The 13,047-nt window shown below is 37.7% G+C and overlaps 1 protein-coding gene and 1 non-coding gene across 2 annotated transcripts; both read left to right on the top strand.

The window, feature by feature from the left end:
- Positions 1 to 4,950: 4,950 nt before the first annotated feature.
- Positions 4,951 to 10,118, top strand: LOC106713153 (zinc finger-containing ubiquitin peptidase 1-like). Its single transcript, XM_014505863.2, has 16 exons — positions 4,951 to 5,115; positions 5,587 to 5,833; positions 6,080 to 6,411; positions 6,569 to 6,630; positions 6,734 to 6,844; positions 7,349 to 7,672; positions 7,752 to 7,859; positions 7,987 to 8,103; positions 8,221 to 8,404; positions 8,477 to 8,600; positions 8,684 to 8,855; positions 8,936 to 9,027; positions 9,103 to 9,233; positions 9,314 to 9,402; positions 9,503 to 9,664; positions 9,768 to 10,118. Exons 2-16 carry the CDS (start codon positions 5,601 to 5,603, stop codon positions 9,801 to 9,803), a joined length of 2,277 nt encoding a protein of 758 aa, XP_014361349.2. The 5' UTR covers positions 4,951 to 5,115; positions 5,587 to 5,600; the 3' UTR covers positions 9,804 to 10,118.
- A 1,833-nt stretch (positions 10,119 to 11,951) lies between these two features.
- On the top strand, positions 11,952 to 12,022 carry Trnag-ccc. The gene has a single exon. It is a non-coding gene; the product is annotated as a tRNA-Gly (tRNA).
- The last annotated feature ends 1,025 nt before the right edge of the window (positions 12,023 to 13,047 follow it).

Here is a 13,047-nt window from a genome sequence, read left to right as displayed (position 1 = left end):
CAGTCACAGATCACGTTACTCAAACGAGCAGGACTTAACGAGCCCACAGTTTGTGAAAGTAAGTTTAAATGACTTTCAGGAAAACATAATCTAAAAGTGAAATATTAATAAAATAGAACTTCATTAGGTTGTAGTGTTTACAAAGCCTTGGGACTTGTCATTTTTAAGATTAATTAGTTCTTAAATGTGAATAGTAGAAGCAACTTTACATACAAGTGGTTTTATCACATAGTTACTCTGTCCTCTCAGTACGGGTTTTGAGTTTATATCATTTAAGAGCAAATATTAGAAAAAAAAGTCATTAAATAAGTGAGAAATATCGGTTCAAACTAGCCAAACGTTGTATGTTTCGTGTGTGCGAGCTTCGTGATTCTCTAACCATCTTAAGACATTATAAAACAGCCCCAGCGCCTGCATATGATATTAGCAAAAGTTCCATCTGGCAGCTGTTTGTCAGTCCCTCGACCATATTACTCACGCCTCGCCCCCACATGAAGGGGTCGCCCAGAATTACCTCCACCCCTCACACACTCTGACGGATCGTTTTAATCTGACAACGTCAATGTGACACATTCTTCTCGAACAGGGTAAGCTGTTGAAACACGATCTCATCTCTTCGCTAGATTTTTAGAAAAAAAGGCTGGATGGACATATATACAAAGAACTTTATGCAAACAGAACTTGATAATGAAGTTTAATGGTTATTTAACAAAGTATTTAAAATCGATATCAAGAAAAACATATATGTTTAAATCTGTGCTACGTACGAGCTTCAAGCTTTCATGTTTACGAATATGTTGATTGTCCGTAGCTTGCAATACATGGATTAGCATATAAGTCAGTGAACAACACGCGACGGCCATGTTGTCCGCCTGCCAGTCTACACCGCACTAGCACGAGGCAGAGTCGAGGTGTTTGCACGTCACCCTCACACGAGCTATAGTAGCAAAGCATACACAACTAGGAAATATCTGCTGTCGACATGTTATGCTATCATTTGTGTGAGAAACGATTACACTTGGACATGAGTGTAGGTATAACAAACAAAACGTCTTCATATACTAACACTATAATGTAGTTACTGCCCGGCTGAATGTTAGGTACTCGTATGTCTTAATCTGGCGATGTTAATAATGACCATGAACTAAAACAAGACAAGAAGTCTATCCGGCAATAAATGTGGGCTAACTTGAGCGGTAAGTAAGAAGATCCTAGTGATTATTCTTCTTTCTTTTTAGAAATTCACACATTATAATGAATTTCCAAGAAACTTAATATACATGGGAGTTTTTAATAATTATGTAAGGATAAGTCTTTGTGATTTGTCAATGTAGGTTAATATCGTCTCAGCTGGGATTTGGGGTTGTGGTTAAAATACTGAATTGAATTTAATCATGGACTTATAGAGAGCAACACCGGCTCGGCACAGCGCGGTGTAATTTAATCAAAGGCAAACAGTGAGGAGCCGCTTTACAACACTTCCTTTGATCGTCTACCGTGTTTGCCATTGAACAACCGAATGTACATTATCGATTCTATTCACCTACATCAATACACCTAATGAGTTTTCTACAAAAGTTTTCTGCGAATTCAGAGCGATTTTAAACGAAGCACTTGATTTTTTTAAATAAATTTAAGGTTAGAAAATTGCATTGTTGAAAGAATTCGACTTAAATAGTACCTACACAATGGAAGAGAATTTTCCTAATGTTATGTATATTATAAAACTAAATAAAGTAATATTTTCCTAAAACACGTGTAGAAAAAAATACCTTGCGAATGTTTTTACAAAGTAATTTATGTGTCTCGGCGCGGTGCGGCAGAGGAGGGACAGACAGGGCCGGGTCAGGGGGATAGGACCCGACCCATCTCACTCTGCCTTATTTAAATTTTTCCACCTGTCATGACAGCTTGTAAATGTGACAGTGCCATCCTGTACTGCCGCCCAAAATGTACCTTTGTATTAACATTACCAATAAAATGTGCTCCTAACATTAAATATACAACTTTGTTTACATTTTATTACTGTAACATCATTTTACATTTCAATAATTTATTCTATGACATAATGCATTGTACATAGTTCACTATTAAAATACGCTTTGCTGACTAAATAACATTTTTGTACACTCAATAATAAGTACATTTTAAGTGATGATAAAATAAACCAAATCCCTAAACTAGTGTTCAGTCACAGGAGATGTAGCAGACGAGGCTAATCACAAACACGTCGAGCGTATCGTATAACACGTCCTGCCGTGCAATACAACCATACCACCTCAGAACACAAATGCTTGTATGAAAGGCTTAGATCACATCTGCTACCTGGCATCCGTGTATGAGGCACATAAGTCATTAGTGCATTCACCACCACATGGCAGGCTGTGTGTCGGCCTTGATTAAAAGCCAGCGAGCCTATAACGAAGCTGTGCATCTCTCGTCTTGCATATGCATGTGCTACATAAAGGCAAACGACATCCACAGATACGATACTAAACATTGTCTGGGTAAATAACGTAAGATATAAAAACATAAGTTGTTCTAAACTAAGTACGACTCAACACATGTCTTTAGAATATATAAAGTTACTCAAAGTTCAAAATTGCCGTAGAACATGTACCGTGGGTTTTTGAAACCAAAATAAATATCGTTATCCCTGTCATTATGTTTGATAAAACAGAGACAACAATATGTTTGTATGATATTTATTAAAATGTTTAAAAAATGCTCATTATATATTTAAAAAATACAAGGTTCTTTTGAAATAAGCAAAAAATATAAAATGATATTCGACGGCGTCGTTTCTGAAGCCGAGTGGCAACACTCGTATATTAGCGCTCATGACAGCTGGAAAAGCGCGGGAAATTAGGACAAAAGCCGCCGCGCTGTATTTTCACAACGATAAATAACTTTGGAACAATTTTTACTTACACATAATAAAAACATTTTTCAAACATTTACTACAAAGCTTGAGAACCTTTTATAATTTAAATACCTAGTTGTTTATTTATATTATTGAACATAAAAAGAAGACAGATCGGCTAACGTACATAGTAATCCGTCCAATTACATAGACATAAATACCAAAACACAAAAATATATATAACTTTTCCTTCTCTTACTAATACTCTTTACATTTATAGAGTTCAATACTACAATTACAAGAATCTGTTGCATATTAAAACTGAGAATGAAGATTTAGTGTTTGTGTGCAGTACGCAGTGCGCTGCGCAATGGTCAATGGCCGATGGTTCCATTAAATCACGTTTTGCGGGACAATTTAGTGAGAGAACGTGACACGATACGTGCTCGCGGTCGCACTAACCATTTATTAACGACCAGCGAAAAGGAATTACAAAATCACAACTTGTCGATACATTTAGCAAATTATAAAATAAAATAAAAGAGAAAATAAGTTACTTAAGACAGATATACCATAATCGCAAAATGTAATCTTTTATCTCGTCTGTAATTCAGTCTAAGACCAGAGCGAACAGCTTGTTACTCTAATCGCTGGGCTACAAAATCTTAGTCCAAAAAGAAACAAAGTAATAACAATTTCAATCTGAAATCCAGAGACGATGTTATTTTTGCAGAGTACACGAGACGAAATCACGAGGTGACTTCAGGTTAACTAGTCCTTAGGGAACAGTTTGAGGCAAGCGGCTTAGGCTATGACTCGGTTTGCAATATTCAAGGATAGCTCCGACAACACGTATCAAATGGGCAATTTATTTTAGTCAACTTCTTCGTCCTGTTGTAACCTTGTCCGTGACTTGACCTTGTTTCTAATATTACACAAAACTGTTTAAAAACACAATATTGTTACCGCCATATACGACTAATGAAATACGAATTCACATGAAAGAAATAATACAAGTTAAAGAAGGAAATATGAATACTTATGTATTCGAAACCCAGCAAATTGTAGACATGTAAAATAAAAGAATTAAATAATAACAGACCGTAATATTTTAAAAGTATAATATCATCAAATAGTCTGTCAGAATGTAGTCGTAACACACTCACTTCCCGTCAGCTTGTTGCCGCCTGTCATTTGTCTATGTCTTAATATCTAATATCATTGCCAGTGCCATGGCACACCACTGCCTGACATACATACTCGTATGTACATATATAACGCAGCGGAGGAGCCATTGTTCTCAAATGAAAACATTTCTTACAGATAATGTGACGTTTAATATTAAAAATATTTTTATTTTCATACCTACAAAACCTTTCCGTGTTCGGAGGATGTAAGAAAAGGGATTCAATATTTTGAAAATTATTTTTCTGCTACCGTTTGTTGTACAATCTACGACGTAGAGTAAGAGACTTATTTTTAAATCATACTTTGTTTAAAACTTGTTCTATAGTCCATAAAATATTTCAAATGAAATTATCGACACTTTATTCTACTTGAAACTGTAATAAAAGAAATATTATGTTTTTGTATGAATGTTTAGATGTTATGAACAAACCGTCAAGAATTTGCAACTTGAACAACCAGCGCGCTCTATTGTTTCTTAACTTCGCCAGGGAAAATGAGGAAAGTTACCGCGATCAACTTTTCCTCAGTGTTCCATAGATGGCACAATGTTTACTTCAAAATGTACATACTTTTAAAAAACTTACTTGCCTTTCGCTAAAATATGTTTATTTTCACAGAATAAAATTGCCTTTAATTTTAGTGTAAAATAGATTACATTTTTAATTAATTACGATTATTTAAACAGAAGATATGATTATATGTATTTTTAGTTAAAATTAACACAATGTTAACATGTTACATAATGTTTCTTTAAACGTAATTTATCTGATATTTCGTACTACTAGCAAGCTTTACTAACTTCCTTGTGTCCTACAAAATCCGCTAGGGGGCATGACCTCAAGTGAACTTCCCGCATGCGTGAATTTTTTTTTCTTTTACATTGCCTGTATATTTCATGAATGGCGATTCGTGTTCGAGTTGTGATCTTTAGCTGTTTAAGTTAAATTAAATGTTAGAAAATGATATTATTAGTTACTTATAACACAAGTACCAAACCGTATAGATAGTGTTGCTAAACAAATTCATCAAATATCCTCGGAACATTGACAATAAAACACAGGAAAGTGAGTACATCTTTTACATATTATAAACCATATTTTTCATTAGGAAGTATTTAAATAACTTAAGATAATATTATAATTCCATTAGAATTCTCTCATATACTTACTACAGAGAAGCAATTCTGTAATAATAAATTTAGTTTCTAGAATAACATAGATCATGTCACGTTTTCCTTGAAAACAAAACTGCGGTAAATTTATCGATTTGACACTTTAGCCTAATTTGTTGTGAATCGTTTCTATCCTACTCATTAAGTTATTATATGTTTTTACTGCAACCGCGTTACTTGTAACTTACTGTTGTTTTATATTTATTTTATTACGTAATTAAAATTATTAAATACTTGCGTTTATAAGTTTATTTATAGCTGGCATAAAATAAAGTATAACACTTTAAAAGAAAAGAAAAGATCCGAAATAATTTTATTTACAGATAAAAAATTAGTAGTTATAGATAAAATAATTTTTTTGTAGTATTGTGTATCAGGATGTCGAGCAGTCCGTTCCCTTACACGTGCGAGCTGTGCGGCGCCGAGGGGCTGACGGACGAGGGCATGCGGGCGCACACGCTGGAGGCGCACGTGGCGGGCCGGCCCGACTGCCCCTTCTGCGGCTGCTCCGTGCCCCAGGCACAGCTCGTGGCCCACGTACAGCGCGTGCATCTGCACTACCTCACGCCCGAGAGGGAACTCATGGCTTTCATTGATGATCAAAGTCCTAGGTGAGCGAGAGACGTTTATAAAGTAGCTAGCTCTGGCAAAGCCTTTTAATTCCATTGTCCTTAACTAGTTCTTATTTTTAATTTTCAACCATCTATGTGGACGTTAACAATCGGCAACGATTACTAAACCTATTTTACTATAAAGCAGTATTACAACGCCCGTTCCCCTGATAGATTATCATTACTTGTCCTAAACATCTTACAAAGACGAGATGTTTCCTCTGAAAGATATTAATCTTTTTTTAGTTTCGATGAAGATTCTAAAATGACGACAACTGATAGCTGCAGCTACAACACGCCGGGCTCCATCAACGGGTGGCACAGCCCCGAAATGTCCGCCGCCCCCTGTCACAACGGCGCCATCGCAAAGAACAGCAACTACCACAACGGCTACTACGACAAGGAGAACTACCACAGGAGCGAGAAAGACGACGATAGCTGCTCGCGCTCGCCCAACAATATTAATCTATGTAATGGAATGAAGACCATTAACATTAGTAATGGGGTGATACCAAAAAAAAATCACAGTAGAGAGAATTCTAGCGACGGCGAAATTATGAATGGTCACGACAAGAAGGGTTCGTTTCAGTTGTACATATCTACTGACTTTTATTAAATAACATTTAAAGGTTAATGTAATTTACACTTGATGACTTAATATTTTCCGATGACTTAAATGACTTTAAATATAAAGATGTTTTTGGTTCTTTCTATTACTTAACTTTGTCGTTACAGGTATGCATAACAGTCCTAGTCATAACATAGACAATTATGAAGGGTCGCCGAATAAAAATAAGGTATGAACACTTTTTCCCTAGAATTATATTCTTGGATTTGGTAAGTTTTAAAAACTTTTCTTTCATATGTACAACATTTCTGAAGTCAAACTATTTTTTCTAGTTGTCAATGGCGAGCGCTGGTCAAGGATCACCGCTTAGATCACAACTGGCATTGAAGCTCAAAGCTAATACGCCTAAAAAGATACCACCAACACCAAGTCCTACGGTTCAGGTACAAGTTTATTATTCGCACAACTGACCATACAAGTGTTTGCTTTCAAAACATTAGTTTAGTGGCTAGAAGTTTATAATTATTTAGGATTTTCAATAAAAGACATTCCTAAAATTTTGACTGACTAAATACTATCGCTTGTTTTTGAACGTATTTTTGGAGTTTGACAGGAGACAAGCCTGACATTGACAAATCCCGTCCCTAACCAACTTCGGTCGACTTTCAAAATTCAAAATTCTTGTACTTGTTGTTTAATATATATTTTCTTATTAATTTGAAATCGCTATATATCGTATTCGTACATAAAAAACGAAAATAGAAGTAAGTATTAAGACATAAATAGTCTATACATCTAGTATTTACAGGATGACAGATATAATTGTTGCTTTTTCATTGAAATAGGCCAATATTAAAGTAAGTTTTATGCATTCGATCGTCATAATCTGCTAAACTTGTCACATCAAACTAAATTGACTGAATATACTGTTCATTACATTATTACAGTGCTTGTTATGTGATTTCAAATCGACGTGTCCAAAGAAACTTGAGGAACATATAAACAGAGCTCACTTCGATCTGACGTCACCCTCTCTGCTCTCAAATGCCAACATTAATGCAAACATAACTGAGAACATAACTTTGGGGATGAACAATGCCACCATAACACTGGACAACCCCACTCTAGCTCTGAGCGCGATGGCCATGTCCCCAGGGCCACACTCTTCCTCATTTCAATGTCCAATATGTGAAAAGGAGTTTGCCAGCGGATCAGAGGTGGAAGTACATGTTAATGTGGAACATAGAGATATACTGAGCCCACAAAAATCTGTAAGTGATATAACAAGAGATGAAATTAATATAAAATACACTGTTTATGTCTTCTTTTGTGATATAATGTGTATTGTAGGAGCAGCTTGACAATGCGTCATGTGAGGATGTGGTGATGATGGAGGAGAGTCCCGTTAGCAACTGCCCCGTCTGCTGTCAGCCCCTGCCCCTATCTGAACATGAGCTGGTTAGTTTCTTTATTTTCTATATAACGCAAATTTTCATAGTTTTGTAAATTCCATGACAATTGAAATGAGTTATCTACACACTGAGATAAAAAAATTGTATTGAAATAAACTTTCATAATCTTTCAGATTCAGCACATTGAAGAGCATTTTGAAAAAGGTGAGGATGCTGCAATCTCCACTATGACGGCTGCAGAAAGGGAAGCTCAGAAGAACAGAGAAGAACATGAATTTCAACTGTTACGGGTAGAAATCTTTATTTATCTTTTTAAAACACATATCTTAATTTATCTTTTATAAATAGTTATGTGGAATAAGTTCTCTAAAAGGCAGGAATAATTTTGATATAATTGGTATGTGCAGGCGCAGTACGGCATGGAGGAGTGCGAGGCGGAGGGCGAGGAGGCGTACTCGGCCCGTGCGGCGAGCAGCTTGCGGCGCGCGGTGTACAGCGGCGCGCTGTCCGTGGCCGGGTACTACGAGCGCAGCGTGAGCCTGCGCCGCGCCGCCGCCACCGGCCGCGACACCGGCTCCTCCAGGACCAACGGTCTTACACAAATCTTTTATTATTCTTTTCCATTCTTTCTATCGTCTCATACCTGTATCGTTGATGTTCCAGGTATTTTGGAGAGGATAGCTCAGCTGAACGCACAGAATCCCAGCATCGCCAAGACGTACCTGTGCAGCGCGGTGGACCACTACGCCAGCACCTACGGCGACCGCGGCTGGGGTTGCGGCTACAGGTAACGAGCCGGGCCTTCGATTGTTTGCGTCTCCATGTGTCCCAAAGGTGTCGCGACACATTTTCCTCACTTTGCTGGCCCAGGAACATGCAGATGCTGCTGTCGTCGCTGGCGCGGCAGGCGCAGTACGCGCGGCTGCTGGCGGGGGCGGGGGCGGGGGCGGGCGGCGGCGCGCGGGGCTGCGACTGCGCGCCCTCCATCCCGCGCCTGCAGCTGCTGGTGGAGCGCGCCTGGCAGCTCGGCTTCGACACGCAGGTACACTCGCCGCGCCGACACCGGCCCGGCCGCACCGGAGCCCCATCGGAGCCCCACACTGACATCCGCTACCTCCGCAGGGCTCCGAGCAGCTGGGCTGCAAGCTGCACAACACGCGCAAGTGGATCGGCGCCTGCGAGGTCGTCACCGTGCTCTCCTCGCTGAGGATAAAGTAAGTGTCGAGACTCGTACGGCGAGGTGCATCGCATGAGGCGGCGTGACGGAGACCAGTGGTGGTTGTGTGCAGGTGTCAGCTGATCGACTTCCACAAGCCGACGGGCGCCGACGGCAGCCACCCCGCGCTCTTCGCCTGGGTGCTGCGCTACTTCAGCGAGGACCCCGACGCCTTCAAGCCGCCGCTGTACCTGCAGCACCAGGGTGCGTCACGAGACCTCTGCAGCTGGCGACAGACTCACTCGTACTTCACGACGTTACAATGTATCGTCCGCTTGTTCCAGGTCACTCTAGAACAATAATAGGATACGAGAAGCACAAAGACGGCAAAGCGACCTTACTAGTCTTAGATCCGTCTCACTCTCCCGCTCAAGTGAGTAGCGACAGAGGATAGCAAGTTTTATTACGAGAAGTATAATCGGTCCTTCTAGTCGGACATTCGTATGAAAGGCTACATAGGAAGTGTGGTGCAGGTGCGCGCGGTGGTGTGCGGCGGGGCGGCGGGCGGGGCGGCGGGCGGCGCGGCGGGCGGCGCGGCGCTGCGGCTGCTGCGGCGCGGGGCCTGCGCCCTGCGCGCCAAGCAGTACCAGCTGCTGGCCGTCACCGGGCTCATCGCCACCGAGGCCGAGTACGAGGTACGTACTGTGTGCGATGTGCGATGTGCGATGTGCGATGTGCGATGTGCAAGTCGTGCGACAGAGGAAAGTGTTGTAAGCAGCGGTGTGGTTGTGTTGTCAGGCGAGCAAGGTGCTGCAGTCGGTGCGCATCCCGTAGTACCGCAGCGGACACACAGACAGACTGTCACACAGCGCACTGCGATTCTCCGCGACACGGTTTTACTTTATCCCTTTACTTGATGATATTCATTTTCTCGGTATGTATTTTACGTATAAAAGAGCCAATGTGTTTTTCATAACTGAATTTTAAAAATGTGAGCAACATACTTGAAATGTTTTCCGGAACTTTCGAAAGTTGGGAAAATTCACACAAACTAGTCATTTAATTTAACAAAATAACACAACACATTTGTTGCACAGATTTACTTAATATTATTGAATTTAGTTCATAAATATACTTGTGATCATTCTACCTCCGATTGTTTGTCAATTTGTGTATAATTTTGTCAATTTTGATGTGATGTGATGTAAATAATTGATTTGATTAGTTTTATATAATTAAATATTGTGTTCAAAGAACTTATTGACGTGTTGAGATGCGTCTCAGTCGTACGATCACTTCACTTTACAATATATTTAATGCAGTGGCCATTTTCTGGACACATGAGTCAGAGCGAGACGACAGACCTGCTCCTTGTGTTCCGTCTCTCTCGCTCTATCAAATTAATTTCAGCCAACATGAGCAATGATAACAACTTGATATTCTGCACAAATGGCTACAGTCCTACGAGAGTGATATTAATAAATAACAAGTTAATTATTTAAATACAGAAATCACGATCAGAAAGAATATTATCTTTAAAAATGGTGGATTTACATTAAATAAATCTTAAATATAATAAAATTTGACAGTTTACCAATACACCAGATAACATTTTATATTAATTATTTTACATTCAAATACATTAGTAAGTATATAGAGAAAGTATATAAGAAATTGATATAAAGTACCGCTTCACCGCCGCCGCCGTCTGATGCAGCAACTTAAAACTTAAGTAGAGTAAGTTATCAAGCGCAATGCAACACGCACTTGAAACCAGTTGTTACATACACCGTGATGTATGACTATGTATGTATCAACTGATTTGATATATGATGCCTTTACGTAACACAGATTGTATAAATAATGTCGCACGACCACTAGTTCCTAAAGGAATTGCATCCAATTAGACGTGCGCGCGGACAGTCTCCACAGAACTCCTTTCGTTAAAGTTAATTTTTTTTCGATTTATTTTTTACTTCATCTACATTCTATAGCTTTATTAAATTTTTTATAATTTAACAATATTTTCGCTATGTGTTGGCATATTTGCTCGTCGTGATGTCCGCGCGCCTGAAACCCTGCACTTAGATAATAACGGGATGAACAAACCAACATGAGGTGCCTAAAACAATACATATATTTATTATACGAGTCGTTTCTTTGCTTTAAACTTCTAAAAATGATTTGCATTTTGTTAGTTTTATCTTGTTGGCATCGCGACAGATTGCACAGATGAAGCATGAAGCAATGTTATATTTAAATTATTACGAATCTATGCAAATATATGACAAAGCTCTGATCGTTGCTTCAAAAGCTATTGACCTGAATGTTCGTATTCACGACCGAAGCTTTACGATGAAATTTGCTGATGTATTTGATAATTTATTATGATGTTGTATTAATTTTTTTTCTTAATAACTCATTAAAAACATTAACTCCGGCAAGTCCTAAGAGTAACCTTACATCAATTAGCTTTGGTAAAAGTGCGAAAAGTTATGTGATCTTTGTGTATTTAGAATTTTGAATTGTAAGCTTTCCTTTAATATACGGTAAATGTAAATAAATGTTTTTAATTGAGATCCAAAAATAGTATTTTTCAACAAATATAAATAAAATTATTTTAAAGTAAATTTACCATGGATTTAAAGTACCTAAATCTCGAGATTTATAAACCGTTGGTTTCCAAGACCGTAATCTCTGTACAAAACATATCGTCTTCCCGATCTTTGACAAAACAGATAATATGTTTTAAATGGGGACTTTGGTCTCAGAAACTTACGTTAAGTGAATGATGCTTAACATAAACATATCTCATCGAACTTTTACCATATATATTAAGTAAATCTTTGGATTGTACGTCGTTCAAGTCGTACATTAAAAATGAATCTCCAATATTACTTTAGTATGGATGGAAGTAAGTTATATATAAAGATATATTGTATCACTGTAACATTTGATATTAAGTTAAGCTAACTTGATCAAGCACTGCTGGTGTAGTGGTATCATGCAAGATTCCCATTCTTGCGACCCGGGTTCGATTCCCGGGCAGTGCAATATTTTTACTACTGTTTACTTTATTTTATTTAAATAAAACAACAAATATATATATCTATTTAGTTTTTATCTACCAAACTCAAAATAAAAGGACGTAAAAATTTTTGAAAACTTTATTTTACAAATCATGTATAATAATAATAATGTTCACAAAGTACAGTCACAAAGACAATATAACAAATCGTATTAATTTATGATGTGTTTACAAGAACATGGAGCACATACATACATACATACATACATACACATGGCCTGCTCTCACATACACACAAAACAATGCACATCATCGTTCTAAAAAATGCCTAAAAACTGGTCACACATACTTGTCACTATCATTTCAATATTCGAGTGTAAACAAGTACATATATTATGTTGTTAAAATTGTATTAAAAAAAATATCGTATTATAATCTGATAAACAAACAAGAATTAATTTGAATAATTTTACTAAAATTCTAAGCTTCTATTCGGAGAATTTATTACGGAGTTTTAAAACTTGCACACTGAAGGCTCGTTTATTTTGTATTGTTACAGATTTTATTTATTTGTGCATATTTCTCATAATGAGTAAGTAAATATTTGTTATTTTTTTTTTTATTTAAATTTTAGGACATAAACCATTAAAATCCATACAAATATAATATAATACAAGTTCTTATAAGTAAATAATAAAGTATCGTTACTTTTACGTGAATAAATATCGAACAAAAGTACACTTAACTAAACAGATAAATACTTCGAAGTTCCACAGACGCTTATTAAATTCATATATAAACTTATACAATACCTGTTACGAAATACCTAACGTCACTTAGGAACTTCTGGTAGCCATTTTTAAATTCGAAACGTGTTAAATAAGAGCGCGAAAATGATGGGAACTTTCGAAAACATTAGCCGTCTCGTTCTATTACATATAGTACAAACAGAGACGGCATGTTCCGAGGCAAAGAGTAGCTAAGCTTCGCCATAGACAAACCTCTTTATATCACAGCTGTCAAAATGCACAACAAAACAATGCATTGTGT

The sequence above is a fragment of the Papilio machaon genome, chromosome 15, assembly GCF_912999745.1.
Source record: "Papilio machaon chromosome 15, ilPapMach1.1, whole genome shotgun sequence".
NCBI classification, from domain to species: Eukaryota; Metazoa; Arthropoda; class Insecta; order Lepidoptera; family Papilionidae; genus Papilio; species Papilio machaon.
This window is presented reverse-complemented; position numbering and strand designations above follow the sequence as displayed.